Below are 26,988 nucleotides of genomic sequence, written 5' to 3'. Positions count from 1 at the left end.
CAAAGAATTAATAATTAACTTTAACTGCCTGAAAGGGTGGTAGAGGCAGAAACCCTCACCACATTTAAAAATTACTTGGATGTGCACTTGAAGTGCTGCAGCCGACAAGGCCACGGACCAAGAGTTGGAAAATGGGATTAGGCTGGATCGCTCTTTATCGGCCGGCACGGACACGATGGCCTCTTTCTATGCTATAAATTTCTATGATTCTATAAAGAAGATTCTGAGACAACGAGGTTTATTTATTGCCTAATTCTAATGATGGTACAATCAAAAATTGTGGACTTAGTTTCAATTATCGCCTGCAGTGATGCAAGCTGGGTAGTCGTTCAATGGTTGCATGCCATCCTCCAGTACCTTAACCAAGGGGCCATTCTTCATGTGCGTCTAGCCACTGAGTGTTGGCAGGCTGTCTAGCTGGGGTGACTGGACAGCGATCAAGGGAAGGAACCATGGCTAACTTTCCCTTCCCTGATCCAGAATGACCAATAGCGGAGCACGTTCACTGGCCGAATGACCCACCCATGCTCCTATGTCGGTGGTGCTCCAACTACTGGGAAATACAGATACCGTACACACTTGGGAGTGAATCAGCACCCATGTTCGGACAGAAGTAGGACCATCCCACAGGTCAGATGTTTACCTTTGGTATGCTGTATTATTCTCTGGACAATCACCGGATACTTGGTAATCCTTTGAGTAACCAGTAATATACATTCCTGGATTCCTAATCTTCGAACGATGGAACTAGTCATTTTTTTCTGGAAAAACAAACGAGACATTTTAGAGCATGTATTTCGAGATGGCAGTTTCAAACTCTGCCTGCTTTACAGTCAGCAGGCAGCGGTCTAGCCGAAGAGAATGGACTCTCACCCGGACAAAGGCCTGGAATTTCTTCTCTCGTGCCAACAGCTCCTTGCAGAAGTTCACCGCGTCGTTGTGCTGGCTGCAGAATTTCCCGTAGATCTTCTTCATACGCTCGGCGCTCGGCCCAGAGAACTGCCAAATCAAAACATGGTGTTACCGGTGAAGAAGGACAGTGAGACAAGTCATCATCGCAGGTAAAGACCCAAGCAGATGCCAGGGTCGTTGAAAGAGATGTCTCAGAACCTTTTGCAATTAAAAAAAAAAGACTGAGGCAACACAACTGAGGTTTTCAAGATTATGAAGGGAGCAGCCAAAACCTTTCCGATTTAACGTCTTGTCCGAAAGTCGGCACCTCCAAAAGTGAAGTCTGCCGCAGGGAAATATTTCACTCCAATTCACTCCAATCATCTCCCCCACCCCACAATGACACAGATGTGATTGAAAACTGGAGGCCAATTTCATAAACCAATGCGCCCCCAATTTGTGGCATATTGGAGCTGCAAGTTGTTGTCCCATCAGTGCCTGGCGTGGTGCCAATTGACACAGATCAGGAAGGAACCAGGTTTGCTGCCCAATTAGCTGGAGCCGTGTAGCTTGGTACATTGGCGGTGTCAGCTGTGGCTCAGCGGGCAACACTCTCGCCTCGGAGTCAGAAATGAGTGTGTTCAAGTCCCACTCCAGGAGCTTGAACACAAAGTTTACACTGACACTCCCAGTGCGTTACTGAGGGAGTGCTGCACTGTCGAAGGTGTCGGACGTCATTAAACCGAGACCCTGTCTTCCAGGATACCGGGGATAACTCCCCTGTTCTTCTTCGAAATAGTGCTGCAGGTTCTTTTATGTCCACCTGAGAGCAGACGGGGCCTCGGTTTAACGTCTCATCCGAAAGACGCCACCTCCGACAGTACAGCACTCCCTCAGCACTGCACTGGAGTGTCAGTCTGGATATTTGTGCTCAAGTTTCGAGAGTGGGACTTGAACCCACGACCTTCTGACTCCGAGGCGACCGTGCTTCCCACTGAGCCACTGGTGACGCACGGACACAAACAGGACGGAGATGCCTAGCCTTCGAGGGCTAGGTTAAGAACACAAGAACACGAAGAATTAGGAGCAGGAGTAGGCCAATCGGCTGCTCGAGCTTGCTCCGCCATTCAATAAGATCACGGCTGATCTTCTGCCTCAACTTCACTTTCCTGCACTGTCCCCATATCCCTGGATTCCCGGAGGGCTGCATGTGGCCTGTGAGTTACAATTTGGACACCCCAGCTTTCATTTAAAAAAAAAATGAATGACCTGGTAGCTCAGTGACCCTTCTCACCTGATTCACCAAAATATCACTGATCTTTTTAATAAAGAAGTTGCGGTCGCTGTTTGCTACCAGCGATTCTTTTCTCCTCTCCAGAATCCGATTGAAGAACTGTGTGTGAATGTCGATCAGATCCTCCAGGCAGGGAAAGATGCGTTCCACCGTGGAGGTTTCGAACTGCAGCTCCTTGGTCATCCCTTTGCTGTAGACGTCGGACATGATCTTCAGGGTTCGAAGATGGTGCATTTCCGTCTGCATCAACTCTGCAGAAACAAACCCGCAATTAGTCGGGTGCCAAGAGTACGAACACCAGTGCATTCTCGCGGATCCTTGCATACATCAGCGTCGCATTTTAATCAAGATCTTCTGCATACATTTTCCATTTCCCCCCTTACTCCAGCCTCTAATCTCTCAGAATTGTACAGCACGGAAAGAGGCCATTCGGCCCATCGAGTCCGCACTGGCTCTTTCGAAGAGCAACCCAGTCAGTCCCACTCCCCCGCTCTTTCCCCATACCCCTGAAATTTTTTTCTCCTTCAATTATTTACCCAATTCCCTTTTGAAGGCGACTATTGAATCTGTACCCACCGCCCTATCTTTAATGGTCACCGTTTCCCTGGAATTTCTTCTCATTCCTCCTAAGCTCCGACTACACACACTTTCTCCATCCTCCATTCTCACTGTGCCAAGATTATTTTTGAACCCATATCCCTTCTCCGTGACTTCAACAGTGGAATACCTCCCCCCCGGTTTTCCCAAATTTGGTCCCACCTAACCACCACCTCTTAACTTAGCTCGTCTTCTCTCTCACTCTTTTTAACCTCTGTGGTGGGCATCGTCCCGTCACTTAAGATTCAGTGATAAAATGTGAAAGCAACTCATCAAATGATGACAACAAGAAGGGAACTCAGAGAGGCAATAGAGGGGTAACAAGGATATTGAAGCAGATGGTATAAATGGATTCAAGAGCCAATCCAATGCATTTCTGGAAACGGACTGAGGGATATGGTGAGAACGTGGGTAGGTGGGGTTCATCTACAATAAGGGACGGGACTAATTGCTCCTACAAATTCTTATGCATCCAAGTGACTCCATTTAAAATAGGAATAAACGCCAACTTTACCATAGATAACATCCTGTCGTTTAATTACTTCCTTCTTCTGTTGACACACAAAATTGTTGTCCACCACCAGACTCCAGGAGTCCGCTTCCAGCTCTTTAGCATCCGACTCGAACTCTCCCATCAGCTGTCCGTCCAAGACATCTGTACCTGTGGGAGTGTGGAGTACAAATGGAGAGTCTGACAATAAACACCAATATCCAGCATTTACTGTAACTACACATCACCACATTCACACACACAACCGGCAGTAACGTTTCAGAGATTCAACATTTCCTTCTGGTGACCAACAAAATTAACTTTCAAACCACTGATCGACATTGTACAGGACCCAACCCGCGATCTCTACCACCTAGAAGGACAAGGTCAGCAGGCACATGGGAACACCACCACCTCCAAGATACACACACACACTCTACACACACACCAGAGTACTGGTAGTACTGGGAAGTGGAGTTGAGGCCAAGATCAGATCAGCCATGATATTATTGAATGGCGGAGAAGGCTGGAGGGGCCAAATGGCCGGCTCCTGCTCCTATTTCTTGTGTTATGTTCATTCAATGGAGCCATACACCCGTAACTTTGTGCATGGTGCAAGCGTTAAATTTGCTAAGTTACGTCCTGTACCGGTGATTGAGCTTCTTACAACTCAGTTCGTAGGAGACTGTAGTCCAAATGGGTTTTGAGTGGAATATGATCTTTGCTGATTATGCAAAACTCAGTACAAAGATATTCAGGGGTGGGTTCTGACCAGAGAGATTAGATTTTGTTTCTGTGCAGCCAGATATCATCGGCCCAGCTCCGGGTATCCCTGTCCTCAGCCTTTGGACTGTTGCTCTGTGAGCATCAGTACATGAGCAGAGTATGAAATGGACTAACTGTCTCCATTAAAATAGCAGTCAAAGGAATATTATTTGAAGGCAGCAAGCTGTCATTCGTACAGCATAGTTTCAAGGGCTTCACGTGCAGTGGGAGTCAGTAATCAACTTCCCTTCGGTTGTCTTGTGTGTGTGGCCAACACTGGGGGAGAAATTCGGTGGGATAACGAGGTGGCGCTATGGGGTTTGCAGCCGCGAGCGTCGGCATTCGTGCCGCTCGGCAAATTCGGTTTGCCGGCACCAGCGGCACGGAGGAGTATCGCTCGGGTGTGTCGCGGCGGTGTACAATGCCCCCAGTATCGACACGGAAACAACATTTGGTTTGCGCTGCACCCGTAGCGCCCCCTAGTGACCCCGCCAGAGAAAGCTGGCATGCGGAGCTGTCACGGGGCATGAGGGAAGTGTGATCTATATATTTTTTTGCGATTTAATTTTATTTGGGGTGAGTCATGTATATGGAATGTTTTTTGTTGAGATTTATTTTTTGCAGGGTGGCCTTTCTTAGGGCACTACGAAGCCGGCTCTTTAGCGCGGGATCTTCAGTTGCTCACCCGGCCTAGCGCCCTGAGACACGTGTGGAACGCTTCCCTCAACGCTCCACTCCATTCTCAGGACACAACCACTGAATTTTGTGGCCTCCCGTCACTATCTATTTTCCGGAGCTAAACTTAGCAAACACCCGACATTAGCGCCTTAAGAACCCGCCAACCGAATTTCTCGCCCACTGTGTGTTTTATCAAAAGGGGATTCTGTTTTGCCTCCTTACTGTTTCATCCGCGCAATCTCAACTTCATTGCGACTGTTCTGAAGGCCCTTAAACTAAAAAGTTTGAAAATAAAGGAACAGTACAAGGCCCCCCCCCCCGGGCCTTCTCTCACTAAACACTATTCTTACCTTCATCAGTCAGCGACTCCATCGATTCCGTCACTTGTTTGATGTGGTTTAGAGAGTCGGTCGACTGAGACAAAACTCGCCAAGAAGAAAGGGAGGTTTCATCAATCGCAGGCCTGGACAGGGCAAAAAAAAACAAATAAATTCAACTTGAGGAAGGGGAATGAGCTGAACTACAACTGCGCTAAAGTATAAAAGGAGCGGGGCCCTTTATGAAAAAGACTTTTTCCATCTTCAACATCACAAAAACAGATTATCTGGTCATTATCACATTGCTATTTGTGGGAGCTTGCTGTGTGCAAATTGGCTGCCGCGTTTCCTGCATTACAACAGTGACTACACTCCAAAAGTACTTCATTGGCTGGGAGACAATTTGAGACGTCCAGCGGTCGTGAAAGGCGCTATAGAAATGCAAGTCTTTCTTTCTTTGCTGCATCTCCCGATAGCCTCATATGCCTGTAGTAATGAACTGTACAGTCTCATTTGTGCTGAATTAATTGAGATGAAACACCAACTGGGGAACTAAAAGTGGCCTTGGCACCTCTAGGCTACGGAAGAGATAAATCAGTTCGGGGTCCTGCTCATGATTGCCAGCTGATGCCTGCATTAAAGTGCACACCTGCTAACGTGAGTAAAGACACGATCATGTACGATGCTCCCCATGGTTGAGCAGCATTCCCACACTCACCATCTAGACTCACGCATGAACAGGCACTTGGATAAGGGACGAGCGGATTATTGGTACCTGTGACACTGTGTCCCGGGGAGAGTCTGGGCTTCAGAGGAGGAATATACAGTTTTGGTCTCTTTACCCAAGGAAGTACATACTTGCCTTCGAGGAAGTTCACTAGATTGATTCCAGGGATGAGAGGACTGTCCTATGAGGAGAGATTGAGTAGAGTTCTCTGGAGTTTAAAAGAATGAGGTGTGATCTCATTGAAACGTCTAAAATTCTTACAGGGCTTGACAGGGTAGATGCAGGGAGGATGTTTCCCCCTGGCTGGGGAGTCTAGAACCAGGGGGTAATAGTTTCAGGATAAGGGGTCGGCCATTTAGGACTGAGATGAGAAGAAATGTCTTCACTCAGAGGGTGGTGAATCTTTGACATTTTCTGCCCCAGAGGGCTGTGGATGCTCAGTCGTTGAGTATATTCAAGACAGAGATCGATAGATTCTTGGGCACGAAGGGAATCAAGAGATATGGGATCAGGTGAGAAAGTGTTGAGGTAGATGATCAGCCATGATCTTACTGAATGGCGGAGCAGGCTCAAGGGGCCGAATGGCCAACTCCTGCACAATTTTATTTTGTCCCTCGGTTTCATATTCTACCACGTTTACAGGATATCCACAGAGGTGACATCTTGGGAGATTAAATGAAAGAAAAACATAATGGAAATGCACGAACAGTTTGATACAGCCTGGGAGCATGTTGTTCACAAGGTTTATTACTGTAATTAGTGTTTCTGCTCGTCACCAGATCCGTTATGTTGCAGTCCAATTACATCTTTAGGGCACAGGCAGAAATATACTGCGACAAGTACAGATTTATCTCAGCTCCTGGGATACTTCTGGATTAGATGAAATAGAAACCAGAAATAAAATCTTGATGAATTCAACAATAAGTATTAAACAAGGTATTGTGCTGGAGGGTCGGAACAACATGGGACTGTCCAAAGTGCCTGCTTTGTAAGTGTGCGATTAGAATCACAGAATGGTTACAGCACAGGAGGTGGTCATTCAGTCTGTGCCGGCTCTCTGCAAGGGCACCTCAGCCAGTCCCACTCCCCCGTAGTCCTACAATTTATTTTCCTTCAGGAACTTATCCAATTCCCTTTTGAAAGCCATGATTGAGTCTGCCTCCACTACCCTCTCAGGCAGCGCATTCCAGATCCTAAGCACTCGCTGCGAAAAAAAAGGTTTTCCTCATGTCGCCTTTGGTTCTTCTTAAATCTGCATCCTCTGGTTCTCAACCCTGCCACCAATGGGAACAGCTTCTCTCTATCGACTCGGTCTAGACCCCTCATGATTTTGAACACCTCGATCGAATCTCCTCTCAACCTTCTCTGCTCCAAGGCGAACAATCCCAGCTTCTCCACGTAACTGAAGTCCCTCATCCCTGGAACCATTCTTGTAAATCTTTTCTATAAGGCCTTCACATCCTTCCTAAAGTGCAGTGCCCAAAATTGGACACAATACTCCAGTTAAGGCCGCACCAGTGTTTGTTAAAGGACATCATAACATCCTTACTTTTGTGCTCTATGCCTCTATTTATGAAGCCCAGGATCTCATAAGCTTTTTTAACTGCTTTCTCAACCTGCCCTGCCACCTTCAACAATGTATGCACATATACCCCCAGGTCTCTCTGTTCATGAGCCCCCTTTAGGATTGTACCCTTTAGTTTGCATTCCCTCTCTCGTTCTTCCGACCAAAATGTATCACTTTGCACTTTTCTGCGTTCAATTTCATCTGCCACGTATCTGTCCATCCCAACAGCCTGTCTATGTCCTCTTACAGTCTATCACTCTCCTCCTCACTGTTCACTATACTTCCAAGTTTTGTGTCGACTGCAAATGTTGAAATTGTGCCTTGTACACCCAAGTCCAAGTCATTAAAACCCATATGTCCGCAAGGTGTTTCCCAATCAATATTGGATACGTCAAGTAGCATTTTTGTGGTCTCTCTTAGTTTACAAGGTTGGCTTGGATGACCCTTCCGTCCATTGGCTCACATCCTTCCAGAAAACCAGCCCTTCTCCTTTCCCATTACTCTATCCAGCCGGTTCTTAAATGAGTCCATTGTTCTGGAAACCAGTTCCAGCCTGTGAATTTCCATGTAAAGGAATATTTCCTGAGGCTGCCCAGCACATCTCGAATAGAACAGACCTGGTCTGGATTATGAGTAGGGTTGCCACCTTTCCAAAAAACCAGATTGGATGGGGATGGGTCTTGGATATTATAAAGAGTTTGCAAAGTGGAGATCCGGATGTAGACGTGTTTGTATTCACGTGCTGTTTTCTTCAAAATGGGGCAATCCAAAACCGAACGTTATGTCTGGTTATTGGCTATCAGATTTACTGGCTTCGATTCCTGAGGGCGAATTGTCTAGTTCAAAATGGACGGGTGCCCCTCCCCAACTCGGCACTACATTATACTTAGACTGAACACGAAACAATCAGAATGCAAGAAGAGTTAATGATCGTTTTATTTTTGAGGTATGGGGGCAGGGGGTTGGGGGAGGAAGAGGGGTGGGGGAGGAAGGGGGGCTACCTATCCCACATTACAAAAGTGTTTCCCCCCATCTCCGTGACCACATCGCCAATCAACTCCTGTAGCCTTTTGAACTCCTGATATTCCTTATTGCGAAGTCCCCTGGGGCAGTTTGCTATACTAAGTACACTGTGCTAGTGCAAGTTGCTGCCATTTCCAGTTCACTAATGCGAATCTCTCACGCAATCATTCAGCACTTCCATACAACACTCTCCACTTGCCTGGATGAGTGCAGCTCCAACAACACTCAAGAAGTTTGAAAGCATCCCGGGCAAAGCAGCCCGCTTGATTGGCAGCCCATTCACTACCTTCAATATTCACCGTGGCTGAAGTGTGCACCATCTACAAGACGCATTGCAGCAACTCCTAACTGCTGCGATATCATAACCAAGCCTGGGGTGGTCTTTCTCCCATGATCCACACACCTACATTTTTAAGCAGAGGTCACTGGATAGCAAATACAAGCAGAACCACTGCAGCAACTCACCAAAGCTTCTTCGGCAGCATCTCCCAAACCCACGACCTCTACCACCTAGAACGACGAGGGCAGCAGGTGCATGGGAACACCGTCACTTCCATGTTCCCCTCCAAGTCCCACACCATCCTGACTTGGAAATATATCGACCGTTCCTTCATCGTCGCTGGGTCAAAAGCCTGGAATTCCCTCCCCAACAGCACTGTGGGAGCACCTTCACCACATGGACTGCAGCGGTTCAAGAAGGCAGCTCACCACCACCTTCTCAAGGACAATTCGGGACGGGCAATAAATGCTGGCCTTGCCAATGATGCCCACATTCCAGGAACGAATAAAAAAAAAATACAAAAACCCAACTTACACTGCAATATTGGCTATCGACATACTCTTGGAGAGTGATCGGTAGAGGGGCATTTTCCTATTGGGAGCGATCAATAAGTTGTCATCTTGAAGGATTATTGCTGACCTCGGGCGTTCTTTGGGTTGGAAAGCTAAGTATATAGAAGACAAACACAGCTGATAAATGTAAAATCATAAAACAGCCATCCTACCCATAATACAATCAGCATACACACAAGGCAGTGTCTTGTGTAACAGGATATCTAAGCTTTAGTTTCTGTGGGCTGCATAGGCACGTATCTCAAAGCCTCATGATTAATTAATTGTCTTCAATTTGCAGATATGCAAACTTGCTGATAGGATTAGGATTTAACTATAAAAGGTGCTAAAAATAGCCATTTCTAAATCCCTAGGTCCACAAAATCCCAACAGGCCAAAGCAGCAAATAAGAAGTAGGAACACAAGTAGGGTTGGGCTTTGAGGGCCCAGGTACAGCCGGTGGTCACAGGGCGACATCTTGGGAAGCCCCGTCATGAAGTCCCTTTGACCAATCAGGTTGCCGAACCAGAGGATTGCAATCTTTGACCAATAATATCAAAGAACCAGAGGTCAACCAATCATATCCCAAAATTTTAACCAATCAGATGCCACAGACCGCTGCCCTTTCAACAAATCAGGTGCCGAATCTTTTAGATTGGTAGTTTTTGCATCTGAACCAATCACATTCTACTAAGAGATAGACAGATATTTAAGCGATAAAGGGTGATGGGGAGTGGGCGGGGAAGTGGAGCTGAGTCCATGATCGGATCAGCCATGATCTTATTGAATGGCAGAGCAGGCTCGATGGGCCGAATGGCCTACTCCTGCTCCTATTTCTTATGTTCCGATGATCACACTTCTGCAACACGTCCTGTGTTGTGATGTTTCTCGATTGCTACTTTCAATTCATCACCTTGGGTGTATTTCACAATTCAAGTAGAGACAACATGAAAATCTCACACACTTGTCAAAATGGTAAAATCATAATGACAATCCTTTAACCCATTATTTGGGTTAAATATACTAATATGCCCCGGGTACTATGCACTGCTAACTCTAAATCCATAGCAAAGATACCTACACTTATTTCGCATGTTGACGACAATAGGTAAAGTTGACGAATCTTGGGCCTGAGGGGCTTTCTGTTGCTGAAATAAAGAATTTGACAAAAGTTAACACAATGTGTGGTACATTGGAGAATATACAGGTAGTCACAGACACATCTTGCAGCTTCCCACCAGTCGGCATGATGGTGACAGTTTAGGAATAGTCTGGGCAACCATTACAGTTCAAAAGATATGAAAGGAACCATTTGATCTCCCACCACGACTCCAGGTGCTGATTCCTCTCAGGGGGCGGGGGGAGGAGATCTTCCCGACATCGGTCCTAAATTTGCTTTTCATCAATCTGAATCTATCACTGCCTGTCCTACCATCGTAGTTTAACTTGAAGTAATGTTTCGATTCCTACCCTCTGTCAAAAAATAAGACTTGCATATCTATAGCGCCTTTCACGACCACCGGATGTCCCAAAGCTTGCTGTGCGCAAATTGGCTGCCACGTTTCCCACATTACAACAGTGACCACACTCCAAAAGTACTTAATTGGGTACAAAGCGCTTTGGGACATTCGGTGGTCGTGAAAGGCTCTATATAAATGCAAGTCTTTCTTTCTCACCTCGATGAGTACAAAAACCCATTGGGAACACTTTGGTGGCAAAAACACGAAGGAAGAATAGCGGCAGATTAGGAAAAGGGGAGGTGCAACGAGACCTGGGTGTCATGGTACATCAGTCATTGAAAGTTGGCATGCAGGTACAGCAGGCGGTGAAGGCGGCAAATGGTATGTTGGCCTTCATGGCTAGGGGATTGGAGTATAGGAGCAGGGAGGTCTTATTGCAGTTGTACAGGGCCTTGGTGAGACCACACCTGGAATAGTGTGTTCAGTTTTGGTCTCCTAATCTGAGGAAGGACGTTCTTGCTATTGAGGGAGTGCAGCCAAGGTTCACCAGACTGATTCCCGGGTTGGCAGGACTGACATATCAAGAAAGAGTGGATCGACTGGGCCTTTATACACTTGAGTTTAGAAGGATGAGAGGGGATCTCATAGAAACATTCTGACGGGACTGGACAGGTTAGATGCACGAAGAATGTTCCTGATGTTGGGGAAGTCCAGAATCAGGGTACACAGTCTAAGCATAAGGGGTAAACCATTTAGGACTGAGATGAGGAGAAATTTCTTCACTCAGAGAGTTGTTAACCTGTGGAATTCTCTACCGCAGAGAGTTGTTAATGCCAGTTCATTGGCTTATATTCAAGAGGGAGTTAGATTATGGCCCTTATGGCTAAAGGGATCAAGGAGTATGGAGAAAAAGCAAGAAAGGGGTACTGAGGTGAATGATCAGCCATGATCTTATTGAATGGTGGTGCAGGCTCGAAGGACCGAATGGCCTACTCCTGCACCTATTTTCTATGTTTCTACATGCTAATATGGCTTCTCACACCAGAGATTGAGAGAATAAGTACCTTTTGTTTAATCTTGTTACAGGAGGGCAGACTGTCCCTGCAGCCCTTGTGGACTTGTGCATTACAACCTGAAGAGACAGAAAAGTTAAACAAGCTGTTAAAGAAAAGACTTCAACATAATTCAGCGGCAGGAAACCAAACCGAAACCACTATAAATATTTTTTTCTTAAAAACGGTTACCCATGAAAGAGAACAGTAATTTTTTTTGCATCCAATTATTTGTGGTGGGTTCGAAGAACAGGATGCAGCAAGATGCAAGTACAGGAACATCAACAGTGTGCATTTCACGAACGCCTTTAGTGCAGTAAAATGTCCCAAGGCGCTTCACAGGATCGTAATCATATGGAAAAAGTCAGAGCAAAACACACACAGAGGGAAGAGACGGAGCGAGGGGGGGCAGGGACACACAACAGCAGAAAGATTTAGAACCTGTGAGAAAGTAGTTCCCTACTCCCTCACAACCCGACGGGTATCAGACGGCTGACTGCCCCAGTCATTAACCAATTGTTTTATTTAGTTATGGAAGTTATGCTAAACCTGTATCAAACCTTGGTAAGACCACAGCTGGAGTACTGCGTGCAGTTCTGATCGCCATATTGTAAAACGGATCTAGAGGCACTGGAGAGGGTGCAGAGAAGATTTACAAGGATGATGCCAGAAATGCGAGGGTATACATATCAGGAAAGGATGAACAGGCTGGGTTTTCTTTCTCTTGAAAATAGGAGACAATGGGGTGACTTATTGGAGGTCTTAAAAATTATGAAAGGTTTTGATCGAGTAGATACAGAGAGAGTGTTTCCACTTGTGGGGAAGAGCATAACTAGAGGCCATCAATATAAGATAGTCACCAAGAAATCCAATAGAGAATTCACAAGAAACTTCTTTTCCAAGAGAGTGATGAGAATGTGGAACTCACTGCCACAGGGAGTTGTTGAAGCGAATAGTATCGATGCATTTAAGGGGAGGCTAGACAAGCATATGAGGGAGAAGGGAATAGAGGGTTATGCTGATAGATTTAGATGAGGAAAGACGGGAGGAGGCTCGAGTGGAGCATAAACGCCGGCATGGACTAGTTGGGCCGAATGGCCTGTTTCTGTGCCGTATATCCTGTGTAATTATATGTAATCCTATTTGGTTATAACATTAACCATTTTCTGGGGACTGCCAGCCAACCCAAGCCAGTCCCACAAGAATTGGTAACATGGGGGCAGGACACTTTTCTGCACAGTGCCCACACACATTAACATTATTTTAACATGCACAACATCAGCTCATTTCTTTTTAAATAAAGGAAAATTTCATTGGACAAACTGAACACATGGAAAAAAAAAACAATACCGTCACAGAGCCCTCTTTCAACTCGTACAGCTTCCTTTTCTCATCTCCAAAGCTGGACAGAGATCAGATCATAGGATATATGGCGCAGAAACAGGCCATTCGGCCCAACCAGTCCATGCCGGCGTTTATGCTCCACTCGAGCCTCCTCCCGTCTTTCCTCATCTAAATCTATCAGCATAACCCTCTGTTCCCTTCTCCCTCATATGCTTGTCCAGCCTCCCCTTAAATGCATCGATACTATTCGCCTGAACCACTCCCTGTGGCAGCGAGTTCCACATTCTCACCATTCTCTGGGTAAAGAAGTTTCTTCTGAATTCCCTATTGGATTTCTTGAGGTTGAGATCATGCATGGATTTAATGCTTACTGATGAAAATTCATGGAAAGTCTCAATAACTAAAGTCTCCACATCATAGGGCACAGAAATATGTGCAAACAAGTGCATTTTGAAATCTGGCTTCTATTTTAAAAACTCCTGGACAGCTCGATCGAAAGCTGGACTTGCATTCCTGTGGTCACGTCAAGTCTCAGTCACACGCATAAACTCCTAGTTTCACAAAGTTCAATATCAAAGACACAAAGCCCCTTTGAACGTTCATCTCTTGTTGCTCCCAAATTGCAAATACGTTATCCTGCGCTCTCTCCTGCACCATCCCATCCCCACACGGTGTTGAAATCAAGTCTCACACGTGCAGTCTCAAACTCCTCATAGAAACATAGAAAATAGGAGCAGTAGACGACCATTCGGCCCTTCGAGTCTGCACCGCCATTCAATATGATCATGGCATATCCTCTATCGCAACACCATATTCCCGCTTTTTCCCCATACCCCTTGATGCCTTTTGTTTCTAGAAATCTATCTCCCTCTTAAATATATTCAGTGACTTGGCCTCCACAGCCTTCTGTGGTAGAGAATTCCACAGGTTCACCACCCTCCGTGAACAAATTTCTCCTCATCTCGGTCCTAAATTTCTTATCCCATCACCTGAGACTGTGACCCCTTCTTCTAGACTTCCCAGCCAGGGGAAACAGCCTCCCCGCATACAGTCTATCCAATCCAGTCAGAATTTCATACGTTTCAATGAGATCCCCTCTCATTCTTCTAAAGGAATCAGTCTGGTGAACCTTCGCTGCACTCCCTCTATGGCAAGTATAATCCTTTCTTAGGTAAGGAGACCAAAACTGTGCACAATACTCCAGGTGTGGTCTCACCAAGGCCCTGTATAACTGTGGTAAGACATCCTTGCTCCTGTACTTAAGTCCTCTTGCAATGAAGGGCAAATCCTCTTGCAATGAAGGCCACTTTTTAATTCCTCAAAACTCCTCCCCTTCTTCAGTCTTTCCTTTCTCCCACAATCCACAGACATTTAAAATCCCAGCGAATCATTACTTTCTAAGTTACCCCATCTTCTCGTTTATTCTTTCCGACTTCGGTGCCTTGTCCTGTACGATGCCCATTGGCGTTTCACTGTGACTGCTCAGTAATCGAAACATAAACATAGACACGCTGCAATGAGTTACCTGGATTTCACTAATCGCAATGGTGGTCGTGTGAACTTTCATATTATGCCCATTTTGAACTCGAGTGTTCAGCAATACAATTATTGCTTCTGTTCTTCCGAGAGAGAGTATTTTGAGCAGTGTAAAACTATGGTGATAGGACTGGTGGTGGGACAATTTCCGATGATGAAATACCAGTGTCAGACAATAAATAAAAGTCTTGCATTTATACAGAGCTGGCCAGAGCCTCAGGACTAGGAGAGCTGGGTTCATGTTTCATAGAAACATAGAAAATAGGTGCAGGAGTAGGCCATTCGGCCCTTCGAGCCTGCATCGCCATTCAATAAGTTCATGGCTGAACATGCAACTTCAGTACCCCATTCCTGCTTTCTCGCCATACCCCTTGATCCCCTAGTAGTAAGGACTACATCTAACTCCTTTTTGAATATATTTAGTGAATTGGCCTCAACAACTTTCTGTGGTAGAGAATTCCACAGGTTCACCACTCTCTGGGTGAAGAAGTTCCTCCTCATCTCGGTCCTAAATGGCTTACCCCTTATCCTTAGACTGTGACCCCTGGTTCTGGACTTCCCCAACATTAATAAGAACATAAGAATTAGGAACAGGAGTAGGCCATCTAGCCCCTCGAGCCTGCTCCGCCACCCAACAAGATCATGGCTGATCTGGCCGTGGACTCAGCTCCACTTACCCGCCCGCTCCCCATAACCCTTAATTCCCTTATTGATTAAAAATCTATCTATCTGTGATTTGAATATATGACGTAAGGTCATCGACCTGAAACGTTGATTCTGTTTCTTTCGCTAGAGATACTGCCTGGCCTGCTGAGTATTTCCAGCACTTTCTGCTTTTATTCCAATTCTCTTGAGCCTGTTTATACTGTCTGCTTCAATATTAGTTTTTGGTAACTTCACAAACACAGTTACTCCTTTGAGTGAGAAAGGGTTGCACCCAACAGCTCATCCTGCTCCTAACTTCCTAATTTTTAATTTGTGCCCCCGATAGTCAACCCTTCACCACAGTGAACAATTAGCTAGGATCTAGTTTTTCAATCTCCTATATATGTTTATCATCACCTTAAGGTGCAGTAATGGGCAGAGATGCAAATTTGGTATCGCCCCGTCTGGGGGCAGTAACAGTCGGGAGGAGCGAGACTTAGCGCCAGGTGCTGAAGTCTCGCCCATCTCCAGAAATTTGGGTTACCGCCCCAGGAGGGAAGTGGAGTGAATCAAGCGCTGCACTTCCTTGAGGAATAAGGGGTTATGGGGAGCGGGCAAGGAAGTGGACCCGAGTCCATGATCAGATCAGCCAGCCATGATCGCATTAAATGGTGGAGCGGGCTCGAGGGGCCATATGGCCTACTCCTGCTCCTATTTCTTATGTTCTTCTTGGGGAACGAGCAGGGCGGACACCTCAGCAGTGCTGCACAGCCGCGTCAGAGGGGCCCCTACCCTCACTTAAAGGGAAGGACCCACGCTGCTGACTCTGAAGAAAAAGGGGCCTACCTGGACCAGCGGGGAGGGGAGGGGGGGGTGCCAGGCTGAGCGATCACGGCCTGGGCCCCGCGAAGAAACCGGATCAGGAGCGGCAACAAGAAGGTAAGTTTAAAAACAAATTTTCACTCGACTGTTAAGTCGCCCCAGCCGCCCGATCCAGTCCCCCTGCAGCTGGCGGTGTTTTTGCCCGGCACTGCTGCAGGGGGCGAAAGTCAATTTGGGAGCCGGGGTGCGACCGGGGCGATGTGGTCGCGAACTCCAGACGCAGGAGACCGTGGCACGATGCCATAACGCCGCCGCTAAACGAACGCGTGATATAGCCCGGTCGTTAACTCATTCGCAAACGTACCCAATTTCTTCCCCCACAGTCTTGCTCACTCCTGGCTCATCCTTTCGCTGAAGAACAAGCATGACACATCGTCTGCAGCGAGTAAGCTGACCTGAGTGATTGACACACACCTACAGGGGGACGAGGTAAGTCGCTTGCTTGTCCTCTGCAATTATCGAGTGATGGGAGGCAGAGCCAGAGGAAGAAATAAATAAAAGAAAGAAAATGCAGGGCGAAGATTCACTCAAACGCTCTAAACTGAAGATGTTCCATTGCTGAACATTCGATTTTCCGACTGGCATGATTTTAATGCCAGTGTTCAGAGTGAGAGCTGAATACTGATCTCAAGTTAAATGCAGCGGAAAATCAATTTCAAATGCTTGAGTAGACGGAGAAAAATGGATAGCTGCGAGTGGTTGGCAGGCTATATCCTCATCAAGGAGTTCAGGTGCTTTACATCCCGAATGCCAGCAACGATTGCAGCGCATTAATCCGATCGGTGAGTTTGAACAATGTCAAATCGCAGCAATACAGCTCGAGCACTTACAAACACCACTGGCTTCAGAAACCAAAGCAGATCTGTTGCATTATCGCTCACAATAACATGAGATACATTACTGGGGGGGGGGGAGGTGGGTTTGGGGGAAGAGCAACATGACAACTGAAGAACTGGGAAAGATGCTTGCACATGGCTGTACCCGGAAATGGCGGAGGAAGAACTTGCATGTTTTTGTAATTCTACATATCTCTCTCCTTTCGAAGTTTTGCCCCTGATAACAGCAGCTTTTGCTGGGAGGACCATTGCACAGACACTGGCTATCCTCTGGTAACTAGTTCAGGCAGACATCTTACAAGTGTGAGCCCAGACAACAATTGTATTTATATAGCACCTAGTAAAACATCCCATGCTGTTTTACAGCAGTGTTATAAGACCAAAAATTTGACACCGAGCCACATATGGAGATATTAAGGCAGGTGACCAAAAGCTTGGTCAAAGAGGTAGGTTTTAAGGAGCGTCTTAAAAGGAGGAAAGAGAGGTAGAAAGGTTTAGGGAGGGATTTCCAGAGCTTGGGGTCTAGGCAACAGAAGGCACGGCCACCAATGATTGAGTGATTATAATCAGGGATGTTCTAGAGGGCAGAATTAGAGGAGCGCAGACATCTCCGGGGGGGGGGGGGGGGGAGGGGCGAGAGGCTGGATGAGATTACAGAGATAGGGAGGGGCGAGGCCATGGAGAGAGTTGAAAACAAGGGTGAGGATTTTGAAATCGAGGCGTTGTTTAACCGGAAGCCAATGTAGGTCAGCGAGCACAGTGGTGATGGGTGAGCGGGACTTGGTGCGAGTTAGGACATGGGCTGCCGAGTCTTGGATGACCTGAAGTTTACATAGCGTAGAATGTGGGAGACCAGCCAGGAGTGCGTTGGAATAGTGAAGTCTAGAGGTAACAAAAGCATGGATGAGGGTTTCAGCAGCAGATGAGCCGAGGCAAGGGCGGAGACGCGCGATGTTACGGAAGGTGAAAATAGGCGGTCTTAGTTATGCTGCGGATATATGGCCGGAAGCTCATTTCAGGGTCAGATATGACACCTAGGTTGCAAACAGTCTGGTTCAGCCTCAGACAGATGTTAGGGAGAGGGATGGAGTCGGTGGCTGGAGAACGCAGTTTGTTGCAGGGACCAAAATCAATGGCTTCGGTCTTCCCAATATTTAATTGGAGAACATTTCTGCTCATCCAGTCGAGCTGAATCCTGTCGGCCACCTGAAGACCACTTGCACATATTCCAGCAAGGGTCAATAGACTGCGATCAGGAGCAGCAGCCCTGACGGTTCCTCACATCCCTGGTCCAGGGATTCAGGCCAATCATTGCGCTCCCGTGTGTCTCCCTGGTGAAGAACAGTTGGGTCAGGACTGACCAGGGATCAAACCTTAAATCTTCTCCTGCGTTTCTTATGTCTCAGTTCCAGTCACCACATTCACCTACTTGTGACATGAGAAAGTTTGGGGAGCTCATAATTTCTCTGCAGCTATTTGTGTTTGATTGAGAAACACAATCTGATCGGCTTATGCTGGAAACAAAGAAACCCAAGTTTTTTCAGCAAATAAAGGGTACGGAATCAATTAAAATGTTCCTCAAAACGTGACCATTTTGAAGAGTTTGCAATTTGTATTCAGGACAAAAAGGTGCTCACAGCTTCCTGTACATCTGCAGACGGATGGTGCTCTAGACAGAAAAATAAAAACAAGAGTGGAACAAACGCAATCTTTCTGAACATCTCACCAGATACAGATCACGTAAACATTTCCGGCTGCTAAAAATCTTTTAAATGGGAGTTACAACTTCACATTATAAGGTGTACCAAATAGTAAATGGTGTCTGTTCCATTGCATTTGAAAATTTAGAGGGAAAAGTTTGAAAATTCACTCCACAAATTGCTGCAGGTTCATGGAGTTTATAAAAAGTCAGGAAGCGCAAAGGTTCTTTGATCCAACGAGCTCGGTACGTTTGGATGGACCAACCCCTTACGTCGAAATCCCTCAATATTTTCTTCATTTTGTGCCAATATCAAGAGTCAGAAGGTCCTGGGGTCAAGTCCCACTCCAGGACTTGGGCACACAATCCGGGCCGACACTCCCCTGCAGAGGAATTGCTGCATTGTTGTTTGGAGAGGCTGGCCTTCGGATAAAATGTTAAACATCTCGCGGGCATTATTCAGTCATCCTGGCCAACATCCCTCCTTTAATCAAAAGCAGCAAAATTAAGCAGACCATTGTCAAATGTCGGATGGCTGCTAGCCTCAAAAATGTGATAAAGTGCTATATAAATGTCACTTTCTTTTTTGCTGTTTCTGCATTCAGTGAAAGATTCAACGTTGATCTTCCAGCATGCAAAAGTCTTGTTTCTTTATATCTACAGGGACCACAACTACCTGATAAACAGTCCACCATCTTAGAAACCGGGGGGAGGAATTGCACGGCGTCCCGTTTGGGGCGATAACTTTCGCAGTATCGCCGGGCGCTACGCGAGGGACTCTGACACGAGCTTCCGGTTCAGCGCTCCAGGAAGGAAGTGTGGCGCTAAATTAAGCGTGGCCACTGTCCGTGGAGCATTGAAACCGGCAGGAGGGGCAGCAACAGTGCAGTGCGGTCTAATGTCAAGGGCAGCACTGCCGGGAACGTAGGTTCCTTCCCTCCCTTAAAGGGATGTGCCGTCGCTACAGGTTCGGCATGGAAAGGAGGTCCCTCCTTGCCAAAGGCAGCCGCGATCAGCCCCCAAACACTCAAGCGGAGCGCAGGGTTGATCGATCGCGGCCCAAGAAATCGTTGAAAAATTGAAGTGACGGATTCAGAAACATTTTTTCATTGACGCAACCATCGTCCCCTTTAATTACCGCTCCCCAAGCGCCTGCCCGCCCCCCCACCCCCAACAACGCCTCCTGCAGCCATCAGTGTTGTCGCTGCAGGGAGTGGAAACGAAGTATGGGTCCGGGGCACTACGCACGGCGATGACGTCACGATCTCTGGGCACAGGAGATCCGAGACGCTCGGGGTTACCGTCGACGCAAACCTCGACGGGAATTTTGCGAGCGTCGGTACTCTCACTGCGCCTGGTCGCACAGCCGTTAGCGCCTCCGAGGGGCGCTAACGGGAGGTGCAAAGGAGACGAATTTCTTGGCCCAGATATTGCCACCATGATGGCTCAGTGAGTTTATGCAACGCTATGCCTATTACCGAGCCCATACATACCAGGAAGGCCACAATTTCAGCCCTGATTTATACCAAGGATCTCTGCTGGGGCAACAGTCAATATACCATAATTTTCCTCAGCCCCAGCGCCCCCCACCCACCCCATCCCCGCAGACCAGAGATTGGAAAAGGCCGACCCAGTGACCTTTGCTGCAAAGTGCATGCAAGAATTCAGTCAAGTGACATTACAATTGATCGCAGTTCTGATGCCCTTCACAGTCCAACAGCTTGCCAATGATAACACATGAAGATAGTAGAGAGCTGCCGGAGCCCACAGAACTGTACCTTGACATGAACAAAAGAAGGGGATTTCTCTATCCTGATTTGTTGGAAAGAAGGGACACGATTACGCAGCACAGGAGCCAATCGATCACCTTGGGTAAATGTTATTGGATCGAGGTCAACAATGCGCAAGACAGAGCAAACAAGGCTCCAGAGCGATATGGACACCTGTGTGTCGTAAAGCTCCCTAAGGTGGTGCTGCCTCCGCAAGATCCTGCAAATCCATTGGCAGTATAGGCGCACCATCAGTGTCCTCGCTCAGGCCAGCATCGAAGCATTGACCACGCTCGACCAGCTCCATTGGGCAGGTCACATTGTCCGCAGGCCTCCTTGGAAAAAGTGCAACATCCCCACCGACACCTGGGAATCCCTGGCCCAAAACCGCTCAAAGTGGAGGAGAAGCATCCGGGAAGGCGCCGAACACCTCGAGTCTCTTCGGCGGGAGCACGTGGGAGCCAAGTACAAACAGCGGAAGGAGCGCACGACAAATCAAGCACCCACCCACCCGTCCCTCCAACCACCGTCTGCCCAACCTGTGACAGAGACTGTGGGTCTCACATTGGATTGATCAGTCACCTGAGAACTCGTATTGGTGTGGAAGCAAGTCACCCTCGACTCCGAGGGACTGCCTAAGAAGAAGAAGGTGGTGCCAGCACAGAAGGACTTGAGAGCAATCAAAAGGACATTGAGAAATAGATTAAAGTTCTGTTACATTATTTCAGCAAAGTTATGTCTCTCCATTCCGTCCACTATCTCTAAAGAGTGCTCAGGAAAGACATCAAAAAATCAACTGGCACATTCACGGTGAAGATCTCCTCTGCATGTCACTATGAACTGCACACACAGAGATATTTCCAAGTTCTCGGTTGATCACACTGCAACTCTTTATCTTATCCAATTTTTATCTCCCTTGATCAGAGATTTGAACGCATGATGTTCAGATCAGACTAACCGAGCAAAAGTGCAAGGATGTGGGAATCCATCTGAAAGGTCAAGTTGGGTTTGCAAATAAATGCAGTTTGTTTAGTGAGTGATGGCTGCGTAGGACTTAATGGTCAAACTCTTAAGGATCTTATGACAGTTTTGCCTCACTTATTTGTCATGGCCACATCAGCATGATACATCACACACCAATAACACCCTACAATATAAAGGGATAAACACTGATGATTTCAAGGCCACCAGATTTTAAAAACATAAGAAATAGGAGCAGGAGTGGGCCATATGGCCCCTCGAGCCTGCTCTGCCAATTTAATAAGATCATGGCTAAACTTTGGCCTCAACTCCACTTTCCCGCCCAATCCCCATATTCCTTCATGCCCAAAAATCCATCGATCTCAACCTTGAAGATACTCAAAGACTAAGCATCCACAGCCCGCTGGACTAGAAAATTCCAGAGTTTCACAACCCTCCGGGTGAAGAAATTCCTCCTCATCTCAGTCCAAAATGGCCGATCCCTTATCCTGAGACTGTGATCCCCTGGCTCTCTACCCTCCAGCCAGGGTAAACTCTCGTGGGCTCTTCGAGCGAGTTGTCAGAGCAACATGCAGGCATTCATTCCACTGCCCCCACGGGTCCAGTAAGGACAGGCAGTGTGCTGCGAAGGAAACGCAGAGAGCCAACAACTTGTTTATATCGTGCCTTTAACGCAGAACAAAAAGCATCCCAAAGGACTTCATGGGGGCACAATGATCAAAATTAATGCTGAGCCAGTGATGGAGATATAAGGAGGGGGTGACCAAAACCTGGGTCAAGGAGCTGGGCTTTACAGAGAATCTCAGAGAAGGTGGAGTCACAGAACTGGAGGGGTTTAGGGAGGGAATTCCAGAGCAGGGAGCCTGGTGGGTTGAAAGCACGGCCACCACTGGTAAGGCAAAGGAAAGGGGACAAAGTCAGAGTTAGAGGAGTCGGGGTTTTGATGGGAGGGGGGTTTAGGCGTGAGGTCACAGTTCTGGACAAGGTTACAGACACAAGGAGGGGCCAGGCAGCAAGGGATTTAAAAGCAAGTTGGAGCATTTTAAACTTGAGGCACTGGGGGACTGGGAGGCAATGTCAGTCAGCAGGGGCGAGGGATGGGTGAGCGGGGTTTAGTACGGAATAGGATATGGACAGCAGTGTTTATGGGGGGGTGGGGGGGTGGGGGGGGGGGGGTGGGGAAAGAGGAGTGGCAACTAAGGGACCACACTTGAAGGTGGCCGGTCTACACTTGCTGCACTCCTGACACCGTGTCAAGAACTTACAAAGGGCAATAGACACCTCGACAATCAACATATCGAAATCGAGGAAGACTTGCTTCCACTCTCAAAGTCAGTTCTCAGGTGACTGTACAGTCCAATACAGGAATTACAGTCTCTGTCACAGGTGGGACAGACAGTGGTTGAGGGAAAGGGTGGGTGGGACTGGTTTGCCGCACACTCCTTCCGCTGCCCGCACGACCACAGTCACTGTGCTCACCACGTGTTCGACAAAGTCTCCGCCAATGAGTGGGGCCAGCGGCCGGGGATGGGGGGGGGGGGGGTGCGAAGAGGCCAGAGCGTCACTGGAGGAAGGAAGGCCAGGACATCGCCAGAGGAATGAAGGCCCGAACGTCGTCGGAGGGAGGAAGGCCCGAAGGCCCGTGCGCGAGGGCCTACGGGCCCAAACCCGCGGGTGGAGCCGGTCGGAGGCTCGCCGCCGTTGAGATTGTCGGGGATCGGTTGGAGCAGCTGAGTCGGCCAGTGGGGAGCGAGAAGCTAGGGTCCAGTTGGAGGGACTTGGCAGCAGGGAGGTCGATCGGGAAGGTAAGTTGGGATGGGGGATAGGCAGTGGCCCCTTGCAGCATGGTTTTTAAGGGATAGGAAAATACTTGGGGCAGGGGGGTCGAAGGAGAGAGAGGTGGAAGGTGGTACTAGAGGAACGTTTTTGTTCAGGGAGAGCTCCCTAGGGAGCTGCTATCCCATCCGCCATCTTGGATCCAGAAGTGCACCTTTAAGTGCAAGGACGTTGACTGCTGCATTTACATCTCCTATTGCACTCAATCCAGTAGGTTTACCAATGTGTTTAATGAGTTCCTGTGCAATCTGACTTTCATTAAAATAGAAAAAAAACATTCTTATCTTAATGACCTCCCGCGGGTACACCTGCTATCTGAACGCCCCGATGAAAGTCATTAAGATCAACTTATCAACATACCAACACTGCTGCAAAAACAAAACTGTCCTTGGAGGAGATGTACCGTGTGATGGACAGAGAGTGGGCAGGGAAAGAGTGGAAATTTTAAAGTGCTACTCCCAGACAAATGGCAGCTGATTGCTAGGAATCGGGGGAAAATAATATTGCTTGGAATAATTATAACAACATGGAAAAAATAACCAGCTCTCATTTTTCTAGTACTTATGCTGTAACTGCAGTTTGTCATTTAATGACCGGCCTGTGGTGTCAAAATTTAGCCGAGCAGCTTTTAATACTCCACAGACTGCCAAGAGTGTAAGGTTAAGGTGGAAAAAGGATACCTTACAGAAGTTGCACCAGTAAGGAATTTTCCACTCCATGTATATCCCATCATTATGGGAGGAGGACGGAGGAGAGGCAATACCAATTGAATGGTACACTTTCCAAGGGGCATGCCGGAACAGAGGGACCCCAGAGTTCATCTACACAAATCTTTGAAGGTGGCAGGACATGTTGAAAAAAGCTGTTTTTAAATAACATACAGATCCTTTCGCTTTATAAATAAAGGCCTAGAGTATAAAATCAAGGAAGTTATGTTAAACCTTTATAAATCACTGGTTGGGCCTCAGCTGGGCACCACACTTTACGAAGGATGCCAAGGCCTTGGCGATTGTAATGTATTTGCTTCATGGGTTCTTTGCTTAAGAATTCATAAGAATGCATAAGAACTAGTTGATTTATTAGTAAAGGTTTAACAATCACACTGCACATTACCAGTTCATCCACCATTCTCACAACCACCCGCCTCATCGTGGATCTCCTGAACCCAACTGGCTGGGGTTTTATTGAGTCTCGTGAACTTCATGTGACTGGCTAAGCCACTCACAACTCAACAGCTCTAGAAACCTGCGAGCATGCTCACGGGTGCGTACATTAGAGAGGGGGGCAGCGGAGATTTAGTGGAATGTACCAGGGATGAGGGACTTCAGTTGTGTCGGAGAGGCTGAAGGAGCTGGGATTATCACACCTGGGAGTGTCGCACCTCAAGTGAGAAGCTGCCCCAGGATTCAATCAGTCACCCAAGAAGTCAATGGATTTCGGTTTGCCTCAGCATACATTGTGGCCTTGGGGCAGATTTAGATTGGTTCCCAGATCGGTTCAAAGGTTGTCACGCCATTAAAATGAGGAATTGCACTCGGGAGGTGCGGTGGGCTTCGGCCCCTCAGTGGGGTCACCAGTGGAGCTATGGAGGGAAGGAGACCCACAATTGGCTCACTACTGCCCACTTTTAACTTAAAAGGTAGTAAATATATTTCTTCCCACAGGCACTGGGAGAGGAATTTGAACAGACTTTTCCACAACAATTTTTTTTTTATGTTCTCAAAATGTTCCTTCACAGTTAAGGGAATTCCATAACATCCTGGCTGAAATCAATCATTTCACTCAATTGCAAAGGAAACCATTTTAAATTTAGGCTGACATTTGTGGGCAGTATTGTTGGAGGTGGGTTAGATATCAAGACAATGGCACTGTCTGCCCGTTCCACTTGTGTGTTTTAAGGATCCCATGGGATTTGAAGAGCCAAGGGCTCTCCTCGTGACCCGGCCAACATTCCTCCCACAACCGTCACCCAGAACAGATCAACTGGTCCTTTATCTCGCTGCTGCTTGGAGGAATCTGCATGCAAAATGGTTGCTGCATTTGCCAAAGGTAACAACAATCAGAGCAAGTTAAATCATTCCTTATATGTGAAGCAGCTTGAGACGTTTCCGAGAAAGAAGAAAATGTGCTGCATAAAGCCAAGAATTTCTTCAACAGTAAAAACAATATATAGGCAATCTACTATGGAAAATCAGGATACACCCTTAGCAAAAATAACAGGATAAGTGCCGACAGCAATGGAACAAAGTTGATCATCCAACCCTAACCTCTCGCTCGTATGTAGAATCATAGAATGGTTACAGAACAGGAGGCCATTTGGCCCGTTGAGCCCATGCCAGCTCTCTGCAAGAGCACCTCAGCTAGTCCCACCCCCCCGCCCTTTCCCCATAGCCCTGCAAGTTTGTTTCCTTCAGCTACTTATCGAATTCCCTTTTCAAAGCCACGATCGTTTCTGCCTCCACCACCCTTTCAGGCAGTGCATTCCAGATCCAAACTGCTCGCTGTGTTTCCTCATGTTGTAGAAACATAGGAAATAGGTGTAGGAGTAGGCCATTCGGCCCTTCGAGCCTGCACCACCATTCAATAAGATCATGGCTGATCATTCACCTCAGTACCGCTTTCCTGCTTTCTCTCCATAACCCTTGATCCATTTAGCTGTAAGGGCGACATCTAACTCCCTTTTGAATATATCTAACGAACTGGCCTCAACAACTTTCTGTGGTAGAGAATTCCACAGGTTCACAATCCTCAGAGCGAAGAAGTTTCTCATCTCGGTCCTAAATGGCTTACCCCTTATCCTTTGACTGTGACCCCTAGTTCTGGACTTCCCCAACATCGGGAACAGTCTTCCTGCATCTAACCTGTCCAATCCCGTCAGAATTTTATATGTTTCTATGAGATCCCCTCTCATTCTTCTGCCAATCACCTTAAATCTGTGTCCTCTGGTTCTCGAACCTTTTGCCAATGGGAACAGTTTCTCTCTATCTACTCTGTGTCTAGGTCCTTCATGATTTTGAACACCTCGATCAAATCTCCTCTCAACCTTCTCTGCTCCAAGGAGAGCACCACCAGCTTCTTCAGTCTATCCACGTAACTGAAGTCCCTTATCCCTGGATCCATTCCAGCAATTCACAACTCTGCATTTATATAAAACTCGAATCTGCCAAAGTGAAATGAAGCAAGGCCGAACCGTTACGCTTGCCGTTTTGAGGGGTGACCCCCTGTAGGGCAGACCATCATCGGTGCCTGTAATTCGCTGAACCCCATGTCTCCACAGCAGCAGCACAACTCAGCTTTTACATGTTTTTATTTATTCGTTCATGGATGTGGGCATCGCTGGCAAGGCTGGCATTTATTGCCCATCCCTGACAGCCCTGGAGGAGCAGGTGGTGAGCCGCCATGTCAGAGGGCAGTTAAGAGTCAATCACATTGCGGGTCTGGAATCACATATGGAGGCCAGACCGGGTGAACCAGATGGGCTTTTAAACCACAAAACGGTAGTTTTATGGTCACCATTACTTTTTATTCCAGATTCATTTATTTATTACCTGAATTTAAATCCTCCCCCCCCAGGATTTGAACTCATGTCTCTGCAACATTAGTCCAGCCCTCTGGATTACAAGTCCAGTGACATAACCACTATACTACCGTACCCTTAAGGTAACTATTCAAAATCACAAATAATGTAGCTCCTCTACCCGGACTTCCCATACAATAGACAACCAGCAGTGATGACGTTGAGCATACATCGTTTGTCCTACTTCATAC

General features: G+C 47.2%; 1 protein-coding gene across 4 annotated transcripts in view; it reads right to left on the bottom strand.

The window, feature by feature from the left end:
- akap13 (A-kinase anchoring protein 13) overlaps positions 1 to 26,988 on the bottom strand; it is a 185,968-nt gene that overhangs the window by 33,122 nt on the left and 125,858 nt on the right. For 3 of the 4 annotated variants that reach the window (XM_070858494.1, XM_070858492.1, XM_070858493.1), the window contains 8 exons: positions 11,705 to 11,772; positions 10,262 to 10,328; positions 9,164 to 9,293; positions 5,066 to 5,178; positions 3,297 to 3,473; positions 2,186 to 2,436; positions 874 to 999; positions 644 to 761 (listed from right to left, as the gene is read on the bottom strand). In XM_070858494.1, the coding sequence (XP_070714595.1) occupies positions 644 to 761; positions 874 to 999; positions 2,186 to 2,436; positions 3,297 to 3,473; positions 5,066 to 5,178; positions 9,164 to 9,293; positions 10,262 to 10,328; positions 11,705 to 11,772 (1,050 nt within the window). The remainder of the gene's footprint in view (positions 1 to 643; positions 762 to 873; positions 1,000 to 2,185; positions 2,437 to 3,296; positions 3,474 to 5,065; positions 5,179 to 9,163; positions 9,294 to 10,261; positions 10,329 to 11,704; positions 11,773 to 26,988) is intronic. The other variant, XM_070858491.1, reaches the window with a different exon arrangement.

Source organism: Pristiophorus japonicus, chromosome 17 (genome assembly GCF_044704955.1).
Source record: "Pristiophorus japonicus isolate sPriJap1 chromosome 17, sPriJap1.hap1, whole genome shotgun sequence".
In the NCBI taxonomy this organism is placed as follows: domain Eukaryota; kingdom Metazoa; phylum Chordata; class Chondrichthyes; family Pristiophoridae; genus Pristiophorus; species Pristiophorus japonicus.
This window is presented reverse-complemented; position numbering and strand designations above follow the sequence as displayed.